General features: G+C 49.3%; 1 protein-coding gene across 10 annotated transcripts in view; it reads left to right on the top strand.

Annotated features, from left to right (window-relative positions):
* Positions 1–27,345, top strand: part of GRIK4 (glutamate ionotropic receptor kainate type subunit 4) — a 205,180-nt gene that overhangs the window by 137,631 nt on the left and 40,204 nt on the right. For all 10 annotated transcript variants that reach the window (XR_012584065.1, XR_012584064.1, XM_074561102.1 and 7 more), the window contains 4 exons: positions 1,034–1,199; positions 6,825–7,003; positions 10,130–10,183; positions 21,822–21,983. Coding sequence is in view for 8 of the 10 variants with exons in the window: in XM_074561102.1 (XP_074417203.1) it covers positions 1,034–1,199; positions 6,825–7,003; positions 10,130–10,183; positions 21,822–21,983 (561 nt within the window). In the remaining 2 variants the exon portion in view is untranslated. The remainder of the gene's footprint in view (positions 1–1,033; positions 1,200–6,824; positions 7,004–10,129; positions 10,184–21,821; positions 21,984–27,345) is intronic.

Here is a 27,345-nt window from a genome sequence, read left to right as displayed (position 1 = left end):
GCTTCCGGAAGGACTAATAATGGAGGAAAAGAGGACTTGACACTCCTGTAATGAAGCCAGAGCAGATGTTTCCCTTTCTGTCTTCTCTTTCTTCCAAATAATTCACTCAGCAAAAGGAAAATAATATTCCTTCTCCTTACTTGGCTGAACCCCTGGTGTCTGAGCTTGGTCTGTCTGCCCACCCGTTCCCTCCACGCGGAACGGCGGGATGTGCGGCAGCGCTGCCTCGCGGGGAGCCCTCGGGCTGCCCTGTCCCCCTGTGCGCCTGCCTTGACCCTGCTTCCCCGAACTCCCCAGGAAACCGCATGCCGCTCCCCCCTCCTCTCCGCTCTATTAATGAGAAGCGCAGCGTTATTAGGGCTCATGGTGACGGTCCCATTGGAGCTTGCCCGCTGTATGGCCACCTGTTACCTCTCTGCTGATCAAAAAAGCCCAAAGCTTCTGGCTGCTGCATCTGTTCTTCTCTCTCCGGAGCCTTGCCAGAGCAGGGTCATCTTATTCTTCCCTTCGTCTCTCCTAATTACCTGACGACACATCGGCACTGCAGGCAGAGGTGGATTTGCAGCGCTTCATCCATCTAGCACACGGCAAAGGTCTGGGGGTCTCCGGCATGGGCTGTGTAACCCCCTGCCTGCCTGTAAAGCAGCCTCCCTATTTACCCAGGCAACAAGCCCAAAATGAAGTGTGGGCCTGGCTACAATTAGTGCCCAAGCTAATTAGGTTGAACTCATCCGGAATGGTTTCCTGTGCTGTAATCACAGCCCCCGTTGCCTTTCGCTGAGTGGCTCAGCAAGACTTTTCCTGATCCACTCCTTCCAGTGGCTTCTAGTTGCTGCGATAATTATTTTCCTCTGCTGTTGCACAAATCCCACCCTCCTCCCCTCACTCTGGTGATGCTTCTGCGGTTTTATTGGGATATTTCACTTTCGGCCTGCTGTGCATTTCACACCAAAGGTCCTTTATGGTAGATTTACTTGTTTTTATTTCTTTTTCCTCTTTAATTATGTTTCTTTTCCCCCTCCTCCCCACTTAGGTTCCTCACTTCAAAGTGGCACCAGAGGAGTTCCTGAAGCTGCAGCTCCAGCGGTTCACCACCCTCAACCTCCACCCCAGCAACACCGATATCAGCGTGGCTGTGGCGGGGATCCTGAACTTCTTCAACTGCACCACTGCCTGCCTCATCTGCGCCAAAGCTGAATGTAAGTTGTTGCCAGGCTGGGTTCGGCTGCCCCTCTGCTCCTTCTGTTCTAACTCCTTCTGCATGTTGGGTGCTGCTGGAGAAGGTCCCACAGGCAGCGTGTTGGAGCCGCCTGGCTCTTGCATCCCAGGGCGTTCGTCTCGCCTGGTTTGGGGTGGCAGGGTCTCTTCTGTTGGCAGCGGGGTGGGCGCACGGTCAGAGCAGCCCGAAACAGCGGAGACCTGTGGGGCAGGTTTCCCACCCTGTTGCCCCGTTGAGGGTGTTTGTGGTGTTTGTGAGAGGAGGAAAGGCGATGGGGGAGAGACTTGCCTGCCTTCTGTTTGACAATCTGAAGAGTGTTTTGCTTGCACAGATGGGTTTTTGAAGTGAAAAAAAAAAAAAAAGGCTTAGCCTTGTTTCTGGAGATTATTTTAGGCAAGTAAAGCTTTTTGAAATATGTCTTTCCCAAATCCACGTGCAGTTTGTGGCCTAAAAGCGGGACTTGATTAATAGTCAATACACTGCACACCCTCTTGGGCTCTGCAGCCATACATCTGTTGGTAATTGTGCATCTGGATGCTGGAGCATTCACCTCAGCAAGACCGTATTTATCTCTGCATAACTCTGCTGCCGTGGCTGGAGCAGGCTCTGCATCGTAGTGGATAGAGTGAGTAAAGTGTGTCCTGTGCTTTCTAAGGTTGGCGTGTAGGTAGGTAGTGGGTATGTAGTAGCCACATCTATTTTGCTTTTATTATCCTGTATCCAGATTCATTAGCACCAGAGTTTACCATACAAAAAAGCCTAGGAGAGGGGCTTTGAAAAGGCACATGGATCCAGTGGGAGCTTTGGGGATACTGGCAAGAGCAGTCTCTGAACGTGGGGCCAGGTCGAAAGGAAAGGTAGCATCCTTTCCAGCTAGCCCTGGGCAAACTTCACACCGCCAGCTGTGCGAGTAATGCAGTGTTGTGGCAGACTCCTGCACAGGGACAGAATGAATAAGAGTGTCTTTGCCTTTTCTTTTTGCTTTACGTGTCCTGAGGAGACCACATCCTCAGCTGATGTACATCAGTACATTGCCTGCAGTAAGCTCGCTCAGATTCACCCCAGCAGAGAACCTGACCCAAAATTACACAATTAAAATCATGCAAATGTTCTCCAACATTACTTCTAGTGCTGGAATTTTTCATTGTCTAACCTTAACCTTAAGCAAAATGTTGCGGGGGGCGGGGGGGGGGAGAAAAAGGAAGAAAATCTAATTAGATTTTCTCACCTGCCGTGCAGGATGCTCACAGCTCTGGGCTCGCACTGCTGCCAGGCCCGGAGCACACATCCACACCACCAACCGCCCTGCACCCCTGCCCTGCTCCCCGGTTACGTGCCAAAACATGCAGGTGCCTCCCATTGAGGCCTGGAATTAATATGATTCTTCATTTAACTGGATCAAAACCTTGGGAACCAAATAGCTTGCATTAAAATAACACCCTTTTAATTGAATCAATCCAGTTTATTTTACTCTGGTATTCCTGGATAATTCAGTATTTAGGAGTTATCCTAAGCTCACGACCCGAGTCCCCTTCCCAGGCCCAGGGAAGCAGTGGGACGGGTGCCTTTCATGCATCCTGCTCTTTGTGCTCAGTGAGGACCTTACCTGAGCTAGGCTTGAAGCACAGCATGCTCTGACTATAGCGGAGTGCAGAAAGGCATAATCCAGCTTCACGTAGGAGCACAAGCCCTCATTTTCCCTTAGGACAAGCAGTGCTCCTAAGCGCAGTCCTGAAACAACTAACTCGAGGCACTTTGGGCTTTCGGAAGGTTCCCTGGAGGCAAATAAGGGGAGCATATGAGCTGTCTGCTCATCAGTCAGGAAATGCTGTTTTGAGGGTTGTTATTATTTAGATCCCAGGAGGTAAAGTCGTAGCTGGTTTTGTTTAAGTACAATGCTGCGTGATGGGACTCCTGGGTCCTATCCTGTCATGCTCACACTGTCACTGTGAGGAGTCGCATCCTTTGGGGACTGAAGGTAATTTCTTCTGGCAGAGGCAGAAAATGACCCTCAAAGCCCATGAACTTAGGCCAGCCTAAGTGTAATGGAATGGTGGATCGAATAAGATTATGTGACTCAGTTTCTCTGCGGGCCTTCCCTGCCCCCCAGGGCCGCTCCCCGGCGGTGGGCTGTGAGCTGTGCCGGCTGCTCTGGAGGGGACGCCGCATCTGCAGAGAGCCGGGGGCAGGCTACTCCTCCCAGCTCCAAATGTTTGCATAAGAAAAGGAAAAATAGAATAAGCAAGATCAGGACTTCCCGCTGGCCAGCTTGAACCACCGACCTCCCTCTGTGTGTACCTGTGGTCCCCATAGGAGTGTTCAGACAACGTGTGCCAGATACAGCCTCTCTGCACATGGTGGTCCTCACTTTGTACTTCAAAGCTGTCAGGAGGTGTCTACAAGCCCTTGCTCGTGTTCGGCCCGCCGAGCAGCCTTCTGAAGTGCCAGTCTGTCAGCAGCAGCATCATCTCACATCCTCTCCTCATCAAACAAAGGGGAATCTCTTCAAATAATAGAGACTTCCCTCCACGCGGCAAGAGGAGCTGCAAGCAGGCGGCCTGATGGGGCTACAGGTAGGATCTAACATGCTGGAAATTATAATTTCCTCAAGCCAGAGGAGGAGATCAAATGCTTCCTTTCTTCCCTGGTCCCACCTCCTCCTCTCTGTGCCTGACGTGCTTTAGAAACTTTGCAGCTGGGCTCTGCCTTCCTCGCCGCAGAGGCTGGGGTGGCTCTCCTACCTGGGCTCGTGCCTCCTAGAGAAGGCAGCAGCAGAGGTGCAGGTGCAGTCAGCAAAGAGAAGGACAAAGAGGAAGCTGAGGGTCTGCTGTGAATCACGAGCTCATAGCAGTTGGCAGAAGGATGCTCTCCAGTTTGCAAGATTAGCTTCCAGCTGAGATATACAACCTTTGGCGTTAAGGAGCAGGATTTAATTTTAATTCTGCAGGCAATTAAATAGAAAAGGTGCCTTTCCAAAGGGGACGGATGAAGATTTCCCTCCAGACACCCACACCTTTAAGTGGATTTCGGGCCCCTTGAAAGCCACATTGTGGTGTAAATCTGGGCTTCTCCCACCGGCACAGAGTGTGCAGAATAGCGCAGCTTTCCCTTTTCGTCCAGGTCTGTCCAAAGCCGAGCACCGTGGGGCTGCGAGCTCTGGCAGCGCCCTGCACCGACTGTAGTGCCAGCACTCCCTGCTGCCAGCCCCTGCTGCACCCTGCTGCTTGCCTGGGGATGCTCTCCAAGGGCAGAAGTGTCTTATGTTTGCTGTTAGTCCTGGGGACTTCAGTCCGTGGGCTTCAGTGCCAGCAATAGTGGGTCCTGGTGTTGGTGGCTGGGTGTGCTCTGCCCTCATCACCAGCTTAAATTGGGTGCAGGTTTGGCAGTGAGTGCCTGGGGAGCTGCAGCGCGTGGTGCCTCCCCTCCTCCACAGAGTTAAATGCCAGGAAATGTACATCACTGTGGGGAAAAAAGGGTAAGTTCCTATCTAGTTTTTTTATTGCAAGACTTTTATAAAGTTAGTGAAGTCCTCTTAAAATCTTCCTCAGTTTTGCAGCAGCAGATTTTGCTGGGTTGAGCTGTGAGTAAACTTGGTATTCTCAGGACTGTTAACTTGCAGCAACCTGTCGGGTCCCTTGCAGATGTGGGATGAGGTGGAAATAAACCTCACAAGGATCAAATGGAGGACTTGGGTAAAATTTGCTGTTCTCTTGAGCTAGCACACAAAAAAAGTATTCAGGCGAGGTCTAGTCCATGTGTCCTGTACACAGAGTGAATTCACTGGCTACTGAGAAAGAAAAAGAAGCTGATGTGATACAGAGGAGTCCTGGCTGCGGCTGTTTTTGTAGTCCCTTGCTGAGTTCGTATCTGTACTCGGAGAAGAGGTAAGAGGCGAATGCATTGTAAAGGGCTCAGCGCAAACTTGGTGTGCTGAAAAACTCTCACTGTGAATGAGAGGCTCCTCATCTTGGATGTATCCCTTTTAATGCACTGCTTTGTTACCTTTGTGAAGCGTTGGGAGTCCTTGAAAGGAGCGCTCTCTAAGGCTAATCACATCACATTGTATCGCTTCCCTGGCCCCTGACCTTCCAGTGAATGAGCGGTTTCATGCAGTCAAAAGTACAGCTAGGTTAAGAGTAGGGCTCTGACTTGAGGGTGGGTTTTGCCCCTCCGCCAGCTGGGACGTGATTCTGCTGATAGTTCTGGTTTTTTCAGTTTCCTTCAGTTTAGCTTTCCCCTTCTTCTTGGATTGTCTCTCTGTAGAGAGGGGATGTGTGACCATGCTGGCTGTCTCTGTCTTGCTAATGATTACATCTGGTGGTCTCTCTGGTCAATCAAACTCGACAGGAGGTTATTTCCTGATGAAACTCAGCAGCTGGATAGGAGAGACAGACTCTATCAAATATGCTTTCTTGACTAAGAAAAGCTGCGGCAGGAGCTTTGACATCTTATTAGACATCAAGGAAGCTGTGTTGGAAGGAGCCCTTGCTATGACCTAGCTGCAGGAAGAATCTTCAATCAGCAGTGTCGAAGGCAGTAGGGCACAAGTCCAGGGAAGTCGGGACTTATCCATGTGGGTGCTCACTAATTATTACTTCTTTTCTTCAGCTCCCATCTGAAGGGAGAGCCCAGTCCTGCGGACTGCGTGGGGAGTGCCAAGGTAGCCAGGGTCTTGGCTCTTTCCCATGGCTGATCCCATCCAGAGGCTGCCCGAGGAGGCCGTGCCATGCTGGGGCACCTGGGGGGCTCAGTGGGACATGGGGGAGGCAGAAATGCAGATGGCAAGGCAGAAAGAGGGAGGAGGACTTTGCTGTGGAGGTGGAAGGTGGGTCTCCAGAGACCTTGCTCAGTGATGCAACCGCTGGACTGCGAACATTGTTCTGCTTTACTCTCTAATTTCTCCATAAAGCACCAGATATGCGAGTTGGTTTGTTTGTTTTATTATTGGTTCCTGTGTTGCTTTAGGAATACCCAGTCCACAAGTAGTTCTGCACTGTGCTAGGACCATGCTCACAATTCTTTTTCACAATGTAGACCTGATGTATTTTTGCAATGATCTTTGCTTTGTCTGAGTCTCAGTAGAGCTTTCCATCCCCAGGGACACAATGCTCTTGGAAGATGACAGCTCCCCATCAGAGTGCTCCAAGATCTATGAAGTTTATCAAGTTGTGCCTTGCAGGGCAAGTTTGGGAGCTAGTAATGCAAAGGCGTGGGAGGACGAATTGTCCTCCAGCAACCAGCATTAACCAGAACGATTCCGCATGCAGAAAGATAACGGGGAACTTGTCTGGACTCTGGGGTCCTGAGAAAATTCATGTCAGCAATGTTATCTATTCCCAAGAGGCCTTTGGAGCCACTTTTTGTCTGGAGAATAACTGGAGTAGCTCCATCATTTGCATTTGCATCCATGGCTCGAGCAGCGAGCCTGCGCTGCAATCCCAAATCCTTTCCTTTGCAGCACATAGATGCAGAATGGCAGGACTGCTTCCTACCAGGGATGACTATGGGCCACGGGAGAAGTTCTTTCTGAACAAACATAAAATGTTAAGGTGTCTGTTTTTTGTTTTGTTTTTTTTTTTTTTTTTCTTCACCCTTTTATTTGAAGGCCTTTTAAACCTAGAGAAGTTGCTTCGGCAGTTCCTCATTTCCAAGGACACACTCTCAGTCCGGATGCTAGATGACAGCCGGGATCCTACCCCTCTCCTAAAAGAGATCCGAGATGACAAAACAGCTACCATCATCGTACATGCCAACGCTTCCATGTCTCATACCATTTTGCAGAAGGTAAGTGTCTATTAAGCATCACAGTGGTAAATGCTGCTGCTTCTACTGAGCGAGGTACTGCGTGTGGTACATGAGCGTGCACGTGCAGGTGTTGTGGGATAATGGAGTGTAAAAATTCCTGCAGCAACACTGGAAATGGTCTCTGCTGGGAGGGGAATTGCCACTGATGGCGTTTCTGGGGAAAATAATTTGCTTTCTCCTTCCAGGACTGCATCTGTAGAAGCAATGGTTTAATTGCTCTGAGCTGATGTGTTTGCTTTCTAGAAGTGGTGTGTGCTTCTGGCTCCAGTTGCCATCCAGCAGCCGTGGAGGGGCTGCTTAGGGCTCTAAAATTAGTTAATCAATGCAAATAGTATTTTTTCTTTTTTTCGTCAAGTACATTTCTAACTTTTTCCTTCCTTTTTATATTGTCTTATTAACCGAGATTTTATTTTAATCATGTTTATTTTTAAATGGTCTCTTGCTGCAGTTTTTAGCATTTGTTTTGATAGCCGACTTCAAAATTGAGCAGTGGCTCCAGATGGAGCCTAAAGTTGTGTAGAGTTTCCCACATCCTGGAAGGAACAAGTACTTTCCTGAATGGAGGCAGGATCCAAGCAGTGGGGTCCCCCCTTGGCTGTTGGTGCAGGGATTACCCGGGGTGTCCTGGCTGCGCTATCAGGGAGTCAGTCATTCAAAGCCCTTGGCTGTGTCAGGTTTACCCCTGACGACAGCCAGCAGAAACCATTAGAGCTGTTTTTATTATTCCCCACCCACCGCCTCCAAAGATTTTTATCCCACTGCTTGCCATTTTGCATTTTTAATAGGCGGGTTTGGGGGGGGTGGGGGCGGTGTTTGGGTCCCCTCTGTGCAGGTGGGGAGTGGGATTGTGGTCTCTTTTCTTTCTTTTTCTCCTGGTCCCTGTTGCGTGCTGCATGGCTGCTGAGGGCTGTCCCCCTCCTCTGTTGCTATAGTGACTTCCCGCAGGCACACAGCAGCACTCTTTGGGCACCCGCAGTCTCCCTTCCCGGCTCCAGCATCCTTCTGCCACAACTGATAAAGATGTCAGAGATTGCCACGATTTTTCAGCAGTCCAGTAAAACCTAACATAGCCTTCCCGGCTGGAGGATTGTAGGAATGGAAGGTAATAAACAATGAGCTTCTCATCTAGCAACTTCTTGCACCTTGGGAGGCTGCAAAGTATTTTCTTTATAGAGGTGCAACCAGAGCAGGGAGTGAGGTTGTGGTGAGTAAGTAGGTACTTCCTTGGCCCCTGCCCACAGGTCACCAAAAGCAAGAAAAATGCACTATTAGTTTTAAAGTGCCTTGTGTCAGACCTGTCTCTGGAGACTGCTCCTGGCCTCGGACAAGGAGAGAAATTGCAATTTCTCATCTCTTCCCCTCCACATATGGTCTGGAGACACATGGTTGCTTCCTCGATTACCAGCCTGTCCCGGCCGCCCACCTGCCAGCGGGCACGTTAAATGGATGGGAGCGATGCTCGCAGGAAGCGCTTTGTTGCTCGCTTTGAATTTCTGCCCTTGAAATCAAATGCACTGGCTTCAAAGTGGGTCAGAGGGAGAGCTGACATTATCGCTGTCCCCAGGAAGGGAAAAGGGAGGGCAACGGGTGCCAGGTTTTGTTGCGTAGGGGCTTAAAAATGTGGCAGCTGTCTGGAGAGCTGGCTGAAAGGCAGGTCGGCAGCCACCTCTGGAGTCGTGCCGCTCTTTTGCTAAAATGACTTTGCTGCATCCATTTTGCCACCTGTACAAGGGACAGGGTAACAATGTGCAACCGAAGGGCTGGACGCAGTCAGACCTAAGCCACTGTCAGTCCTCTGTGGGCATACAAAGCTTTTCCTGCTGCCCGTGTCTGCTCCCGACGCGATGGTGGTGGCCTTGATTTTGCACAGAAATAGGTAAAGAACAGGGAGCTGGAAAGAGAGTAAAACCACGTAAGGAGGTGCTGCCTTTGGTCCCTCCCTCCCTGCCTCCAGCTCCTCTGTGTGGTCTGGGGTGATGGGAAAACCTCTTTGCCAAGGTCCGGAAGCATGATTTGAGACCGGCTGTGCTTGGCAGTGAAACATAGGCTTTCAGGAGGATCTGCAGATTAATCCCCCACTTCCCTAAGCATCTGCTGCCACAACCAACTCCTTGTCTACTGAGAATATTGAATTTTGGAAAAGGACTTCAGTGGTCTGGTCTGTGATCTCTAGAACAGATCATCCCATGGAAAAATCTGTGTCCTCCTCTCTGCATTTCCATACGCTTTTACCCTCTTTTTTTCTATTTTTGTGGCCCTCAAAACCCTGTCTATGTTCTGGAGAACAGGCTGAGTTACTAGGTTTCATTCATGCTAATTAATTTGTGGGACTGGAGCCCAAATCTGACTGATACATGTGGGAAAACCACCTCTGGGATGACTGTTCTTTTTCTGGAACTCCAGTGGAGCTTTTTCTGCCTTGCTCTCTGCATCGTGGTGAAAGGGGACAAGCCCTGAGCTCTCTCAACTGCTGCTTTCCCTCATTATGTTCAAGAAGATGTTCGTAGCTGAACAGGAGAAAAGCAGCATGTATTTACAAAGCAGGAAACCTCACTTTTCTCCAAAACATGCAGTGCATCCAAGGAATTCCTCATCCCAAGGGGCTCTGGAGGCTTTGGGCTGGGGCTGCAGCACCATTTCTGTTGGGGGTGCAAAAGCTTTTGCTTCCAATGGGCATCATCCTTCCAGGTTGTCCTTGGCTGGATACACCCACAGGATGGGACCAAGTGCAGAAATCCCTGAATGTCATCTTGTGCCATGCCACAGAGGGAACAGGGGATCACAGGGGTCTGGAACTGCAGCCCGGGCAGGGTCGGGTGGTTTCTCCCTGCCAGGCAGCCCCTGTGCAGGTACTTTGTCAGTGCTGTCACGGAGAGGAGACCTCAGAGGTAGGCTCAGTCCTGCTGAAAAATTGCTTCCCTAGACTTTAATTTCACAGGTCAAATTGTGTTGCTGTGTCCCACCCATCCCCGCCTGCAGGAAGACAGCAGTGCTCGCAGGGAGCGATAAGGATGAAAAAGCAAATGTGGCCCAGTCTCTGCCTTGCCAGAGTGGAGATTGAAGATTGTCGGGCGCTGGTCTAATCTCCTTTCCTCTCCTTCACAGGCAGCTGAACTGGGAATGGCGTCTGCCTATTACACGTATATCTTCACTAATCTGGTAAGACGTTTTTCTCGGCTTTTCTCTCATGTGCGTGTAGAGTCATGTTAATGGGAGCTGATCTCCTCGGCCCGTGGGGAGAGTTGGGAAGAGCCATGTGCTTGGGGAGAGGGGAAGTCGTGGATGAGGAGGGAGGGGATGCAGTCCCCTGCATCCCTCAGGGCAAGTCTTGCCCTGCTCTTGGGGAGGTGAAAGCCCAGGGGTGATCCCGCGCAGCTGCCAAAGGCTGGATTTGTAGACATTGCGGCCGGAGCCAGTGCGATGAGATGTGTGGGTCCTTGGGAAGCATCAGCAGACGGGTGGCTCCTGACCGAGGGCTCAGGAGGGTGACGCCGGAGGAGGGCAGGCTGCGCTAGGGCGGGCGTGTGGAGGGCATTGCAGCCCCGTGCTTTTCCGCTGCGCCTTTGAGAGCGGCTGTGCGAGACAAAGGAAGGATGATACCATAAATGTTGAGAGGCAGAGCGGGGTATATCTTCAGCATGGCCCCTGGTGATTTGGCTTTATAGCTACTAATAATATTAATGGGGGGATCGTGCGGTTAAATCCCCGAGTACTGTGCTAAACAAGGAGTAATGGGCTTAGGCAGCAGCAGGGGGAAACCCAAAATAAACATCAGAGAAACTTCTCTTGCTGCAGCAGCTACAAGGCTCTTGAACAGGCTGCCAAGTGGCGTGGTGGAAATGCTACCGCCGGGGAGAACAGATACCTACCTATTAATGCTGGTGCGGGGAAGATGGAAACCTGAGTGCGGCAGGATGGGCTGGATGATTAAGTGGAGGTGCCTTCCAACCCCAAATGATACTCATATTCTCTAATTTCTATTAATATTTATGCCAGGGTGTGCGTGTGCCAGGAAAGCCAAGAGCTGAATCACGCTTTGTGTTTGGGTGGGAGACAGACGGGAAGGGATGGAGCCAAATGTGTAGGCAGGAGAGCTGGAGTGGAGAGGAGGAGGGGGAAGGAGTGAAATGGAGGGGTTGAGAGCCAAGAGAGCAATTGGGACAGAGAATGGAAAAGGGATAAGGAAAGGAGATGTCAGAAGAGAGAAAAATGCAAAAAGAAAGAAAAAGACACAAGCTTCCTACCTGAACTAATAGCATTCTGTTTCCTGCTTAGCACTTGATCCATAGGTCCTAACCTTGCTCAATATCAGTCCGGCAAGAATGAGCTTCACTGCTCCCGTTTATCCCCATGCAAATGATCAGTGCTGGGCAGGAAAGCCAATGGAAGAGATGTACCTGGAGGGGATGAGCCAGTGATGGATGCTGAAGGTCACTTGTTTTAAGGCAGTGGCTGCTGCTTTGTGATTTCTCACCCCCAGTGCCAGCCCCGGGTCAGAGCGTAGCTGTGCTGGTGCTGCTGGTAGAGCTGGTAAGGGACAGTGGCCATCCCCATCAGATCCTGCTCACAGCACTAAACCACCCCAGTCGTTTCCGAGTACCAGCAAGTAGTGATCTTGTTGCCCTCTGGTCCCAACAACTGTTCCTTCTTCCACTTGCCCTCCCCAGTCCCAGCAGGACCGCAAGGACCGGGACTATGCATACAGTGTAAGGGATTTCTGTTTGCACATCACCAGCACGGTGGGGTCTGTGTTCCTGGATGGTGCTCAGACAACAGAAATAACTATAAAAATTAAGCTTCCCACTGCTACCGCCACCGCCAGACTGGTTTTGAGCATGGGTGTGATTGAGCGTTTGCTCGAGGTCAAGAGGTGAAATTTGTCTTTGAAACCCATTTGTCTAGTGTAATGCAGTTATGGCAGGTGAAACAGAAATGAATTTTGTTGCCATTCACTCTCCCAGGATATTAATCTGTTTACCCAGGTTATTTTACCACTTTGTCCAAAACAACAGCCCTCAGCAGAACTAACTGGATTTTTGGCAGGGACTATTAAAGAAAGGTGACATCGGGCAAAAACCTGGGCAGATGGAAGAGATGTTTGAGGAAATTAGTAATATTTAAATGGGGATGAGAGATGGGAGCGAGCAATTTAGACTAATAAATCTGGAGGGATTATCAAGCTTCTAATGAACCCTCTGAGGTTTCGCAATCACTACCTAATAGAAAAGATAAAATCATAGTGAACCGCTGTCAGGGAGAGCAAGCAAAAAGATGGCTTTAAATGGAGGGAGAGCCCATCAGGAGGGGAATAGACAGTCTGTATAGCATTAAGCTGCTTGGAGATGGGAAAATATTTCATGCAAAAAAAAGAAGAGAAAAGGGGATAAAATGCTGAATTAAACACCTGCCCTGTGGCACTGGAGGGGAATTCTGTTTCTGTCTTCTAGCATTAATTTTATTTAATAAGCACATCCCAGCCGACAGCTAGTTGTGTGTCGCAGCTCCTCTCTCCGCGGAGCGGTAGATGGAGGCGACTGCGACTCCCCTGGCGCCGGTCCATGGGGAGAGGGATTCGGGGGTGATGGCTCCTCCGTAGCTGGCCTGATGACTGCAGAGAGCGTCAGCGTTGCTGTCCCCACGTGAAAGCAGATGCCAGCCTTTGGCAGGAGATTGCGGGAGCAAACGAGGAGGAAGTCCTCGGCCCCCGATGCATTTCCATCCCAGCCGAGGCGAGCAGGCTGATGTAAAAATATCCACAGGCTAATTTACTGCGTGCGAATTCATTATCAGCCTCCTTCAGCCAGCTCAAGGGACCCTTTTTGTCAGCAACAGAAGCTCAACAAATTTTCCAGGAGTCCTAATGAAACTCGCAGAACAGAGCAGGTCTGTTGCATTTTTCTTCCCCCATGTCCATCATCTGCGTTACGGGGTAATTGTGGCAACTGAGCACCCTTCTGTCCCTCAGTCCCCTTGCAGAAAATCTCAGTTTGACCCAAGTTTCTTCCTGGCATCTCCACATGGAGACAACCCCGCCTTGCCGCGTGGCTTACCCTCCTGGGAGGGCTGATTTCCCGATGATTAATGGCAAACGCTGACCTGCGCCGCGGGTTGTGCGGTGCTGAGATGAGCTTGGCGCTGCTCCTCCACTCTTCCGCGCTCCCCGGCAGGGCACAGGCTTTCTGTGTATCTACATATCTTATGACCATGTAAGGGGGCGATGCTGTGCTCCATAATAATAATAGTAATACTAATAATACTAATAATGGCAGTGCACAAATAGAGCATTGCAAGCAGGCTGTTGCGCGTAGAAAAAAATGTTCCTCCTGGTGCTGGAAATCCTTGAAGTCAGCAGCACAGAGCAGGGAGGGGTGTTGGGCACCTCCAAAATCCTGTGCTACAATTAATTCTTTTAGCTTCTTAATTCTGTGTAGCTTGGGCCGTTTTTTCCTCTTTTTTTTTTTTTTAAATAATTTTATTTAATGTAACGTATGGACCTCAGGCTGGGTTTAAATTTAAAAAAAGTTTATCAAGGAGATTAGATGGAAGTAATTGAAGCAATTAAAATTATTATTGTAAGAAGGAAGGTGTAAAGGAGTTTTACTGGTGCCTTGAGTCAGACGCTCTATTCATTGGACGCCGTTTTGTTCCCCGACAATATTGTGCGGAGGTGTTGTTGCTGATAAAACATCTGCCATATTCAATTTCCAGAGACTAGATAAATCAGTTTTGGTTTGGGTTTCTTTTTTTGTTTGTTTGTTTCCTGTTTTTTCTTCTTTGTTAGTGATTTATAAAGAGGTTGGTCGGTCTTCATGTAGGATGATGTTTTCAAAGCTGAATTGTGGCTCTGGATGCCCTGCTGTAACTCGAGGGGAAAGTGGTGTCCAGATTACCCAGACAACATCGCAGCTTGTCATTCCGGTAACATCCTTTGGAAGGAGGGAAAGATGTGAAGTAAAGCCAGAGGGAAAGTGGACTACAGGTTAGTTTCTGGCTGGGACTGTGGAGCTTAGTGCTTTGTGAGATTACCTTCTCTTGGTGAAAGGACCTTCTCTTTCTGTGTGTGGTTGTGCGGTGTGAGCTCCAGCACGGGCCATGGGGTTTGGCCCAGCTGCACCAGGTCTGCCGGCCACGAGCACCCTCGTTCTCCCTTGTGCTCTAGCACAAGCGAAGAACACGGACTTTCTTGTTATACTTGGGCAGATTTTACCTTATGGGCTAGCCAGCCTTCCCCATTCCCAGTAGGTGATGCAAACCTTTTTTGTAGAGCCCTGATCATTCTCTGGATTTATGGTTCATATTTTCAGTGGCATGTGGTAGCAGGGCAAACAAATCAGGTTTTTGCGAGGATGCCAAAGCAATTTCTCCTCATTCTAGTTAGCATGAGGAAAGGAGGATTTCGATGAACCAATAACTGTACCTCCCTGCATTTTGCTGCCTGTGCTGCCTTACCTGTCTTGGGTCTTCTTTATGTGTTGTTCAGAGTCCACCCTGTGCTTGATTTCCAGGTGTTGAGTAAATCATTCTCTCAGATACAGCCCAGGCCCTCTGCTGTGAGAGCAAACCTCTCTCTTTTCCTCTGCCCTCGTGGTGTCTTGTCCTATTTGTCTTTCAGACTTTCTAGCCCTGGTTTTCCAAGAGCTGTACTTTTCAGGTCCCAACATTAGCACTTGACCTCTTTGCTCTTTGAGGATTTGTCACTCTTCAAACTGCACGCTCCCTGCAGATAAGTTGAAGTAAATTGCTTTTACTAAGGATGTGGGCAATGTATTTTCCTAAATTGCTTTCGTTTGAAGAACAGCCTCCAAAATTTAGTAGCTCTCCTTGCATGAGGAGCTAAAAGACCCATCCTTACTGGCAAATGGCACACTCTGATGCTTTTGTGATGCATCAACTTTGTAAGAGCAACTGGATTCTATATGGACAGTTCCCCTAAATTGTCCCTAAGTTCACTGAGATCACAGTTCCTCTTTAACTACGCGAATGGCTGACTAACAGTGCCTTGGGTAGATCTCCCACATCCACTTACCTACTCAAAAGGCCACAATTTGTTGCTGTGATGACTTTTTTTCTTCCTGAGAAATTGATTTTTACATGTGGCCCATTATAAACTTATTGACTCTGTCAATACGTTATAAATAAACTGAGCCTTTCAAGAAAACCATAAAGCACTTAACGTAATATTGTCCACTTGAGTAAATAAATAAATGTGTTGTTAGAGGAGCTTAAGAATGATTAACAGACTCAGCAGCTCAGCCCTGAGGGCAACAGGATCTTGAGAGGCAAAGGCAGGCATTTTCTCCACTGCTACATCCAACAGAGGAGGTGCAAGGATCTTGGGGGAGAAATTGGTCACTGGTGACAGACTGTGAAGACCTGACCATTGCACAGGCCAAATGCCCCAGTCATGTAATGAGCACACAGCCACGCACGAGGCTGGTAGGGATGCTTGGGTGGCAGTCCCTGGTGTGCCTCTGCTACAAAGGAGGATGAGAGGTACCACCAGTCTCCTGGGAAAGTCATTCATTTTAATCTGTGTTTTGTGTCCTTTGTTGATTTGCACGTTTTTCTTCCTTGTTGTGCTCTTCCTGCTGTTAATGATCTCCATCAGTATGAGAGTGCTGTAGGGGACCTCAATGGCACAGGAGCCTCAAAGTCTTTTCAAGCTTCTTGTGAGGAATCCATGTTTATTTTTTAGCCATTTATTTGGGTGTCCCTGGAGGAAGAGTAGTCCTTCTGCTCCCTTCTCTGTCGGTGAGTCTTGCTCCAGACGCAGCATGTTTTTTGTGCCTGAGCTGTGAAAACTGGAGTAACTGCAGAGCAGTGGCACCAGATCCGCTCGGTGTAAATGGGACCAGGATGTACCTCCTGCCCCTTCGGACTAAGCGTACCAGTCCTGCCACCCGTGGCCTGGGCACAGACTCCCTGGGGAGAGTTTTGTTTGCCCAAAGAATGAAAAGCTGAGATGCTTTATCTCCCCTGGTTAACCCTAAAATGGTGAATAATGCTGCACATTGGCATCCAGTGATGTCAGCAGTGAAGTCACTAGAGCTGCGCTGACTTTGCACTAGCTGAAGGTTTGGCTCTTACGTAAAAACTGCCAGACAATCTCAGGCTGGGAGTTGAAAGTCTGTGTTTGGAGGGTGACAGCTTTTCTAAGCACCAAATACTCTTGAAATGGAAGTTTTTGCCAGAGCGAGGGCTTAATAGAGAAATGGAAGCCTTGGCCCAGCGTTCTCCTTCCATCCCATATAAAAGCAGAGAAGGAACAGTACAGTGTGTGCTGCAGCCACAGCCTGGTGTAAATCAGTCTTCGCCGCCATCAGAGGGCCGGATCCTTGGCTGGGACTGGGGGGAATGAGGTCAGTGCAGGCTGCTGAGCTTAGAGCACCAGGAGTTTCTCCTGCGGAGCAGTGGGCAGTGACAGCGTCAGAGGGTGTTTTGGAGGCTGCTAATCAACAGACCCAAAAATCCAATAAAGCCCTTGCAGTAATTAAGAGAGGAAGATACCACATGTGTTTGTGTGTAAGTAAGAGAGAGGTGGGAGGGAGGGAGGGGGTCGTCTTACTGTCAGTGTAGGTTGAATTGAGCAAATACTGTTCCTTCCAGGGGCTTGGGATGAGATTGAGCAGGATGTGGGAAGGTCTTGGAGTCACTGAATATGAAACGAGCCCATCTTTATGCTTGTTTCTAGTGTTCAGGTAGTGGTTGCTGTCTCCCTGCTTCCTGGGTGATCTAGGTTATTAAAAATGTGATAAGAATCGAGTCAGGGAGCGAGGTTCTGCACACACAAATGGGATGCAGAACAATATCACCAGCTGAATCGATAGAGCTGGAAGGAGCTCAATAGCTGATGCAGAGCGCTGAATAGCAAACTGGCCGTCTCACCACTGCGGGGTGAGCAATTACCAGCAGCCACTCGCTGAAGTGAGACCGCAGCGGGGCAGTGCAGGGGAGTCTCGAGGGTTCGCAGCTCCACACTTTAAAAAGCATTTGCTTATCGGGCAGCCTGTTATGACACTAATAATCAATCCCCTGCTTGACTTTCCACGCAGAAGTCTCCAGCCTCTTCCCAGACCTGGGAGGGCAACCGTGATCGGTGGCGGTGGGGCCAGTAGTGAGGGAAGACCTGGCCGTCGTTTGTGGGGTCCACTTTAATCTGGGAGTGGATCACTTAGGTGCAGTTTTGAGAGGATATTTCATTAGTTACATGCTTAAATACAAATCCTGGCTTTGGTGCTTTGCATTGTAAGGCATGTTGTTAATCCGTGTCTCTCTTAGGCTGAACCGTGCTGTCCAGTTTTTAATTACTTGCAGTTTTTTGCTCTGTGCCTCAGTTTCCTCCTCTGTATTGTGGGCGAAATGACTTCCTGGCAGGAGTCCCCACAGGATTTTGTACGTTCCCACGGCGCTGTGCTGTGACAGCGTGAGGAGCAGCGCGTTGCTGCTGCTGTTACCGAGCCCGAGTGAAAGGGGCAGGGCAGGAGGGGGATTTCCATCAGAAACCCAACAGGGAGTTGCGGGAGCCCCGTCGCAGGCTGAGGTGGGAGCCGAGTCCTGATCAGGATGGGCTGGCACGCGATCCGAACGTGTGAGTCGAGAGGTTTGCACAGAGTAATACCATCGCACCTTGTGGTTTTATGTTCCTAATGGAATGGAGACTACAGCCTGTAAATCTCCCGATAGTAACTCACGGCTAGCGATGCCAGAAAATCCAAGCTCACGGCTTTAAAATCATGAATTACAGAGCTTGGCTGTGTGGCTTTTATTAGCCAGGTTCTCCCAATGATCTCAATGTTCGGGTCACTCCGTAGGTTTTGTCTGCTGCTGTAAAGTGAGAATGCGGGTCGAGTGCCGCATGAAGCACAGAAACCCAAGAGTGACTTCATCCTCTAATAACTCCTCCAGTGCCGTCTCCCAGGGAACCCCTTTGTATTCAATTAGCTAATGTGTGCCTTGCACTTTGAAAATATAGAGTGCCATAGAATTGCTAAGTGTTGTTATTTAACAGCACATATTTAGTGGTTGCAGCCCTGTAGTAGAAGTCAGAAAATCTACGCTGTAATTGCCTGGTGCTGCTGCAGAATTTACTGTGATTTGAGCAAAGCCTGGGGATTTTTCCTCTGTAAAAGTTCATTAATGTTGGCTGCAGACCCTCAAGGCCTACTTCTTCCGATATCTCATGAAACAGGATATTGACTTTCGGTGGGTGCTTTAAAAAGCAGACTGAAAAGAGGGGGAAGAATTCAGGCAGCCAAGATAGGTGTACCTGAAATTAGCCTTGGCATGATTTTTGATGGTCTTCTCTGTGCCTCAGGTTGCACTGGTTGGCATAAAGGAGCTCGACTGAGACAAAGGGCAAAGCACTGGTCAATTATTGCAATTGTTCCAGTGTAAGGAGGGGAAAAAAGTCATGGGCAGTGGAATAGGAGGTAATGAGGGAGATGCTGTTTGCACCCATCTCTTTGATTCGCACCCGCTTGTGCTCACCAGGTACCCTAATCTTGCCCTGAAAGTATGTGGTTACAAAGCTGGATTTGCACATGCGGAGGAGGCTAGGGCAAGGCTTGGAGTCCCCCATTAAACAGAATCTGCTGGCAGGTGTGAGTTATTTTCCTAATGGCTCCTTGCTCTTATTGCATTGGAAAGCTATCTTCTAGCCTGCAAAAGCACCAGCCAGCGCTGCAGATAAGGAAGAGTAACTACCCGAGGAGAGGAGAGTGAAGGCGGCTGTGAAACCGTTCTGTGTAAGCCCTAGCCCCACCAGCTTTGTCTAGCAGTCAAGGCAAGGTCAGGTACGTAAACCATAGTTGTGCTTGGACTGTTTAAGTTTTTTCCTAGCTTAGGCAAAAGTCAGCTTCGGTACGTCTCAATGCGAAATCCTTGGATCTGACACCAAATCCCTGTGCACCCTCTATACAGCCATTCAAGTGTTTGAGTCTCGCTTCTCAAACACGAACAGTATTTCTCTGTCTCAGTCTGATCTTTGGAAAGGGAAATGTGTTAACCCCTGGTCAGAGGAGCCATCTGAGATCCCCTCCAGGAGCAGAGTTTTCCACCCCTTTTCCTGACTTGCCAGGTGGCGTCAGAGGCTCAGCCGTCACTTGCCATTGGGAGGGCAGGGCGGGAGGCGGGACACGGGCTGACAGATGGGGCATCAAGTGCTGGAAATCAGCTGAGTGGTGCAGGGCTTGAATGGCAAATGAGTTTGTGTTTGCAAAACGTGGGTTTGGAAATGTCAAGCGTGGTGAATGACCATGTAGGAAAGGAAAAAAACAAGTAAGGACAGAAGCTGAGCTGGCAGCTACTGGAGTATCTGGATGCTCTCACCCCTTTGCCCTCCGTAGCGAGCCTGACCTTACCAAATCTCTCTTATCCCATTGCAAATGGAGTGTGTCCCCCAAGGACGGTTTATCTCCATCTCATTGCATAGGCAGGTCATGGCTCATTTACTTGTTTCTGACCTGGGTCCGTAGGATGCTCTTGTGCACATCTGATGGAAAAACATTTAAAGGCAAGGGGTTGGAGCTGGAGTGGAAGGAAGGGACAGGGAGCAGTGCAGGGAAAGGGTCGTGTCCAGGCCATGCGATCCTCGTGTGTTACAGGGACGGATGCTTTATAAGCATGACAGCAACAGAAATGGGCTTTCTGCAGCTGGAGGCTTGCCTAGGAAAAGACAGATACGGGGAGTGTTGGCTGTAGAAAAAGACCAAAGCTTGCAATGACCAGCCACCACTAATGGGAGCTGGGAAAAAGCTGCTGTTAACATTTGAACCAGAGCAAATTGTTGGCTCCGGGGGGAGCACGTCTGGGTCTGCCTGCTGCTTTGTCAGTCACTGAGCGCTGGCAGCCGGCCGGGAGCGGGAGTTTCCCCAGGGAATTGGGATGATGCGGGCAGGGGTCCCTCCCAAAAGCTGCGCAGGGAGCGGAGCCGGGGGCCGGGACTGACCCCATCCCTCAGCCAGCCCCAGCAGACCATGCCCATGGGTTCAGCCTTGCCACTGCTGCGTGACCGGGGCAGAGAGTGTGTCTCTGCCTCAGCTTCCCCCAGGCGAATTGAGACCAGAGGGGCTCATTCCTGCGTCCAGTAATTGCTAATTTAGGAAGTAAACAACCTGCGTAACAAGAGTGTAACAAACCTGCCAGGGCCTGAGCAGCCTCAAAAGCTTAGAAATGTTTTTGGAGGAGAAAAGGCGTAATAAATAAAGGCACTAATTTCAGCTGCCTTGAGATTGGGGCGGTCTGACCTGAGACTGAAGCCTTGGACTCTGTGGCTGTTTTGGTAGGTAACATCTCATTTTCCTTCTGCATATACTGAAGCCAAGAGGGCAGTCGGGCAGCTGCTCGTGTTGTGCCCCGTGCAATTTGCCTTCCGGCTCTGGCTGGGGGCAGGTAGTATTTTGCAGGGGCTCAACATATCTCCTGCTGCTCTGCCTGCATCCAGGATCTCCTCGGGCCCAGGTCCTCATTAGCCATCTGCCCTCGCTGCGCGGGTTGACAGGATGCTGTGGGTAAATGGATAACCTGTCAGGAAGGCAGGAGGATAATATCATTCAAATGAATCAATAGTTCACAGGCAATTTCATGTTACCTAACGTTAATGCGGTTGTGTCCAAAATGCACTTAATCCTGTGTCTGATCACATTCTCGTGGGAGTTTGCCGTGCTGGAATAGTCTTGTAACTCCATGTTTCAGAGATTTACAGACATTGTTCCTACGTGCACGCATACGCAGGAAAGATAAAAAATGACTTGACTTGCTGAAATCTCATAGTCCACGGAGCCAAAAGACATTCGTATTAGTGATGGAAGAGAATGGGTATCCAGCAGTTTCTGAAACTATTACTCCCACCTTCTCACTCCATTTTAGCAATTAGCAAAAGAGAAATTAGTGAGGAAGGCACCATTATTTCCTGCTAATAGGACAAGGAGGGCTGGACTCTTCTTCAGGAAACTGGCTTTGTCGTGTAACTGCTTACATTGATGTGAGTAGCAAAATGGAGCGCTCTCTTTTTGCTCTTATTTTTTTTTTAATATACAGTCATTTTTATGCATCTTACCCCTTTGCTCTTCAGAAATGCAAGAGAATGGCCACACTCCAAAGCCCACAGTCAAAGCACCTTCCCACCCTCCACGGGGCATTAGGGTGTCCCGTGAGTGGCATCTCCTCCTGGTACCCGATGGCAGAGAGGAGCAGGGCAGGATTGCCCTGTGGGGAGGAACTGATTTAATTTAACAGTTTAAACTCAGCGTCACCAAATTGGATATGGTGGTGGTTGAGCGGCTTTTCTGAGCAGACGATGTTGCTGCCCAGGCTGGGGTCCAGTTATAGCAGGTTACTGGCTTCATCTGAAAAATATCATCCACCTCCCTCCTCTGCTGTAACCTCTGTGTTACAGGGAACCTCCTGCCAGAAGAGCTGGTTTATAAGCTGCGGAGAATAACACCACACGCAGGTGTGGCTGCCAGGAACCACAGCTCAGAAGTGAAAATTTCCCAAACCTCTTTTGGAGGGTTTTTGGTCTTTTTGTGGAACTTGGCCAGTAAAGTACTGGACTTGCCTGACATCTTCACTAACAGCATAAGGCAGGCAGCACACTGAGTCGAGTTGTGGTTAGCACCCAGGCTCTTCCTTACTGGCCAGTGGGTGGTTTTCAGCCCCAACTTGGAGGTGGTAGGTTCCACAAGCAGGTTCTCGTAGCTGCCTGGTCCCCTCTTCTTTTCAAGGGTATTGAGTGGTTTTGAAGCTTTTGGTGCCTGTTTTCTTCCCTAATCCTGTTTTCTGTTTTGGGCTGCTTTAGGAGTTTTCCCTCCAGCGCCTGGACAGCCTGCTGGACGATCGAGTCAACATCCTGGGATTTTCCATTTTCAACCAGTCTCATGCTTTCTTCCAAGAGTTTGTCCAGAGCCTCAACCAGTCCTGGCAGGAGAACTGTGATCACGCTCCTTTTACTGGGCCAGCCGTAAGTAAAATTCATTCCCATTGTCCGCAGCCTCCATGAGTCAGAAGGTGCTATAGTCCACCAGGAAAAGCTTGTGAAAAGAGCTGTGGGCTGGTTCTGAACAGACACTGGCGATGCAGTGTGAGTGAAGACCATGCAGAGGTAGAAACTCTGGTCTCAGTCTCAAATGTATGGGTGCATGGTATTGACTAATTATTAATCCAGGTAACTCCTGCGCTAAAGAGCTTGGGCACATCACCAGGCTGCTGTTGGACTGCTGTGCCTTGGATTGGCTTTTGCGGTTGTCAGTCTTGGGGAGATGGCGGTCCAGGAGTGGGAAGGATGAAGCAGACAGAGCATTTTAGTTGAGTTAAGTAGGTAGGAGAGGACTTGGGGTGTCAAGCTGTGACTTACAGGGGAGGCGTCCTGTTCTGGAGCGTACGAAAGCGATCCTGGAAGCCTGTGGTTGCCCAAAGGGACCTTGGGGAGCTGCATGGGTGCAGAGCTTTAGAGGGCTTGTCTGTGCGTGTATGGCTGTACAGCGTTAAATTCAAGCCTAATCTTAATTTAAATTATATTTATATGCGAGTGCAGGGGATGATGCAGCCCTGATTCAGTGTTCCCCTTGTGAAATTTGTATTTACCTCTAGGAAAATGGCTTGTGGAAGGGGGAGTCTGGATGCAAATAGCATAGAAAGGGCTGGGCTTAAGCAGATGCCAAGGGGCTGTGTTGCATGCTCCGACATCTCCCTGATGAGAGTGCAGATCGGCACCGAAATCTTCCCCAGGGACTCTTCATAACTGGGAAGGTTTGCAAAGCAGATTTGCCAAATCGGGGGTGCAGAGGGCTGCGGCTGGAGCTGGGGGAGGGGGCAGAGAGAAAATGCCATCAGTGGAACCCTTTGCATCATTTTTAATGAACTCAGAGTCCCCTTGACAAGCTGAGGCAGCTGCGTACTGCTGAAAACCTCCTTATTATCACTACAAAGTGATCTTAAGCAGGGAAAATAAGGAGCTTTCTGCCCTTTGTGTCCACATCCCATTGGTGTGACACGGAGCTCAGGCCATGGTTAGTATGTGCCTGGGACCATCCTACTCTCCCTCCTGCACAGAGGGCAGTGAGCTTGCTGTCTGCCCTGCTGAATTTCTCTAGGATTGCTACCAGGAAGCTTCTTTTTTGGATGACAGTTGCAGACACTGTTCAGAGTCATTAAAAATAAATGTCCTTCTAATAGTACAAGCAGAAGACAGTAGGAACAGGAGTGTAGCAGGTGTGAAGGGGAAATAACTGGTCTTATTGTGGCTTCTTACCCTGTGTTATCTTGAACAACCAGCAAAATCTGTAGGTGGAAGGGGGCAAGGGTGTGCCCCATTGCAGCGCATTTTTTTTTTTTTTTTTTTTTTTTTTTTGGAAGTGTGAAGAAGTTCAGAGCTGGAAGGAGCTGTTTGGTTTGTGAGCCTGAGCCTAAATCACCCATCAGTGTAATATTAAGCCAGCTGGATGCTACTTCAATGCATTCATAAAGCTCAATCCGCCATACAGCAGGCTTTCTCCTGGGCCAGGGAGGACATGTCTGGAGCGAGGGGACGCTGCATCCCGCTGACCTGAACCTCTCCATCCCTGCTGCCATTAGGGGATGAGCCCAGGGGCTGCAGTGCCTGCCCAAGCACCTGCCTGCTCCTGGCTATGCTGGGAGGCTCCCCCTGTGCTGGCTGGTGGTCAGCTGCTCAGGTTGGACTGCTATTCTTGGTGTACAAATGGGAAGTGGAGGTGTGGAAGGGAAGTGACTTTTCCAGTTACATCAGAGTCAGGGAATCTACAGCACGATTGGAAAATGGGTTCAGTTCTTCTGAACCCTAGGGTAGAGTCTTAACCAAAAGATGATTTCTTTGTGATGATGCAAAGGTTCACTCCATGTTTGTAGCAAGGCTTTCCATCGCCAATGCGCCATGTCCCAGGTGATGAGAAAAGTGCCTTCCTCTGGGTGGTGAAGATACAGAGCAGAGGTGAGGTGAAATATTCCCAGGCAGGGCATGTGTTTCCTCCCCTGTGCCTGCAAGGGAAAGCCAGTGCCATTTTGCCATGTGTTGTCTCTGCCATTGGAAGTCTGGCGGGTCTCATCTGCCAGAGAAGCATCTCTCTGTGTAAGAACATCCCCTTTTAGTGCTGGGAAGCAGATATCTCGTGGGATAGCTCATACTAAAAAGAGAAAAGGAAGCTCAACAGCTGGAAGTGACAGGAGGGAGGTTTCCTGTGAGCTGCAAAATCCCAGGGCTTTCTTGCTAGTGCTCAGAAAGCGTCTGAGGAAGGAGGAGGGAGCTGCTTGCTCTAATGCCATTCTCATTAATCACATTGCAAAGAAAGGAAATCAGAGAAAATCATTCAAATTACAGATGGCTAGATTAGGTAATTAGAATTTAGTCTAAAACAGATGTTTGTAATTAAGTGTTTATGTCATTGAATAAAATCCAGATTGTAAAGTCTATTTCAGAGGATTTTAATGGTTTTAATTCTCTGTGTTATGTTTGGGGGCAAAGATACAGATGATAATGTTTTAGGAAGATGTGAAAAAAACCCCACATGGCAAAACCCAGACTAGCCAAACCTGTTCATATTTGCCTGGATATCAGTTTACCTTTAAGCGTGGTCTTTATGTGGGAGATTACCATAAAAAAATAATAGAAGAGGGATCTTCCACTCAGGTATGCTTAACCTGCTGATAGTTTCTAGAAGGGCCGGTCTGGTGTTGGAGGAAGGTGTGCTGCATCCAGCAAGGAGCTGTAGTGGAGCAGGGTAGAGCTGAGGCACCGCCTGCGCTCCCGAGGCGCAGGGCATCCCATAGCGTTAGTTGCCTTAAAGACGCTGGTGGGAATGGGCCTGCCAGCTGATGTGCGCGAGGGCTGGAGGTCTGTTTCTTGACCCTTTCTAGTTGTTCCCAGGGCTTTGTGTCGCAGTTGTACCCTGCAACAGCTCCTTAATTCTCGGCTACAGCCTCTCCTCGTGCTGACCGGTGTGCCGAGGGGAACGGAGCAGTGAGCCCGCCTGCCCACCCCACCATCTGCCCCCTTTTCTGAAGCCTTGTTCTGATGAGGCATCCATCAAGTGGCAGTTTTTATCAGCAACTTTCATTGTTACAAATTGGGCTTTGGGGATAGAGGGAAGTCCCCCATGAATCTGCGAGCAGAGGACCGCCACTGAGCTTATTTCACGTGCAGCCTGTCACGGAGCTCTGGCATTGCAGAGACAGTACAAAAACAACAGGGATCTGCACAAATCAGATGATGCACGCAAGGAAGAGAATCAATTTGTTAACAGGCAAATCGGCTTTTTGTGACAGAGTGACAAAGCTGTGGTTTAAAATGAGAACATAAAAGGTAGTGAGAGATTTTATAGGCGACATGAAGAAAGTTGAGGCGATGTACATGAGAGCAGTGAGAGTTCCCGCTTGCTGAATCTCTGTCGAGGATGTTAAAAAAGTGCTGCCTCCAGCTTTCCCTCCTCTGCTGGAGATTATGGCCCCAAGGTACGAGAGACCATGTGGCCCCTCTGCTTCTCTTCCAGTGCAAAGTCAAGGAGCTTCACTTAGCACACCACTAACGTGCGTGAGCCCTCAGGGAAGCGGAGTGGGTGTGCTAAAGTGACCCAGCACTCATCCGAACTCTCTGGGCTGCAGGAGGTAGCTGGAAGCAGTGAGTTTGTGTTAACCCCCCCAGTTAACCTTGCAAGAAGACACCTGCCTACCTATGAAAGCCAGAGAGACCAAAGAACCCAGAGGAGCTGCTGCACTCCAATGCCATATGACTGTGAACCATTCCCTCTGCAGAGCCTGCGCCCCATTCCATACCAAGAGGATTGATCCTGTGCATCGCAACCCCCTCCCTAATCCCTAAATTGCTTGAAATCATAAGGGGGCTGCCAGGAATCCTAACAAATTGTTCGAAGCTAAGGAGTGAAATATTCCAATCAATAATGTCAAATGCTTCACTAAGATCTACAAGTCTCTTGCTCACCAGCTAATAAGAGATCATTAACTGCTCAGGGAAAATGGAAATGAAAACCCACAGAAGAAAATGAAAAATGCTGGGCCAATATTTGGATTTGGTATGAGATAGTGAAACTTTGGGGTTATAGGGGTTGTGTTTGTTCTCGTAACATTTTCGTTTGGCCAACTGGTTCCTAATTCAGGAAAGCAATTGCTAATTGTGTATGGTATTCTGTAATCTGAATGGGATTTGGTCTACAGTTAAAATTAAGTATATGCTAAAGAGCTTCATGGAACAGGGGCCAAGGGCAGGACAGGCTGGAGAGATCCTATTAGGAGAGCAGCTTGTATTGAAGGTAAAAAAGAAAGGTAGAAGAAGGATATATCATCTCCTTTAAGAAGCTCTGGAAAATGTCTCCCAGGAGGGGGGAATGTTTAGGTCAGATGTGAATACTAAGAAAAAATAGTAGCAGACTTACCCCTGAACAGAAGGGAAGAAGCCCAGGACAGAGGCTTGTTGCTGTTGCAAAGGGAACTGTGGTATCTCATTGCTGAGGCAGGACAGGACCAGGATGCCCAGTTTCTGTTCCCACTCTGCCACCAATTCTTTGTGTGTCCCCAGGCCACTCAGCTCCTCCAGTGTTACAGTTTACCTCCTGCAAAACAGCTGTAATAAAGTTTCATAGCTCTGGAGCCAGTCAATCCTTATTACTAGCAGAAAGCTCCCAAGATAGATGACCAAAGGTGCTGTCTGTGGCATGGGAGAAGCATCAGATTCGGGGCTGACAGATGCCGGTTAAGTTGGCCAGAAAGTCCCTGGATGCTGTTTGTGTAAAACATTAAACTGGTGTGTGCAGGAGGGAAGTGACAGAGCAAATGTGAGTCTGTACCAGGGTTGGGAAAATGAAGGGTTACTGGTGCCATTAGAGCTGGTGTTGGGGGTTTTGCTAACATTAGGCTGGAATTGTGCCTTTTAACTTGTGCCGGCTTGTACGTTTTAAGATTTCGTGCTGCTTGTTAACTGCTGAATCCCCGGGCCATGCTGGTCAATGAGGTCTTACCACTGATCCGAGTAAGATCAAGCAGGGTTAAGTCTCACTCGCTCTGTTCCAATTAGTGACGCGGTTGAAGCCAAAGGTTCGTTGGGATGATTGGACTGGGCGAGATTGTTCCTGCAGGGCCACAGGCAGAAGCGAATAAACCTAATCGGGCTTTGGGAGGAATGGGGATGCAGACGCTGCTGAAGTGCCGTAAGTCGCAAACAGGGTAATGTCAGAGAAAGGAGCCCCGGGCCCGAGACCGAACCCGCTGCCAGGAGCTGGGATGGTAGGAGGATGCTCTTGGAAGTAGCCATGAGGAAAATGTAGCCTTGATAGTAATGAGCTGCAACGGCTTAATTC

The sequence above is a fragment of the Larus michahellis genome, chromosome 17 (genome assembly GCF_964199755.1).
Source record: "Larus michahellis chromosome 17, bLarMic1.1, whole genome shotgun sequence".
Classification (NCBI taxonomy): Eukaryota; Metazoa; Chordata; class Aves; order Charadriiformes; family Laridae; genus Larus; species Larus michahellis.
Note: the sequence above shows the minus strand (reverse complement) of the source record. Positions and strands in the feature narration are given on the sequence as shown.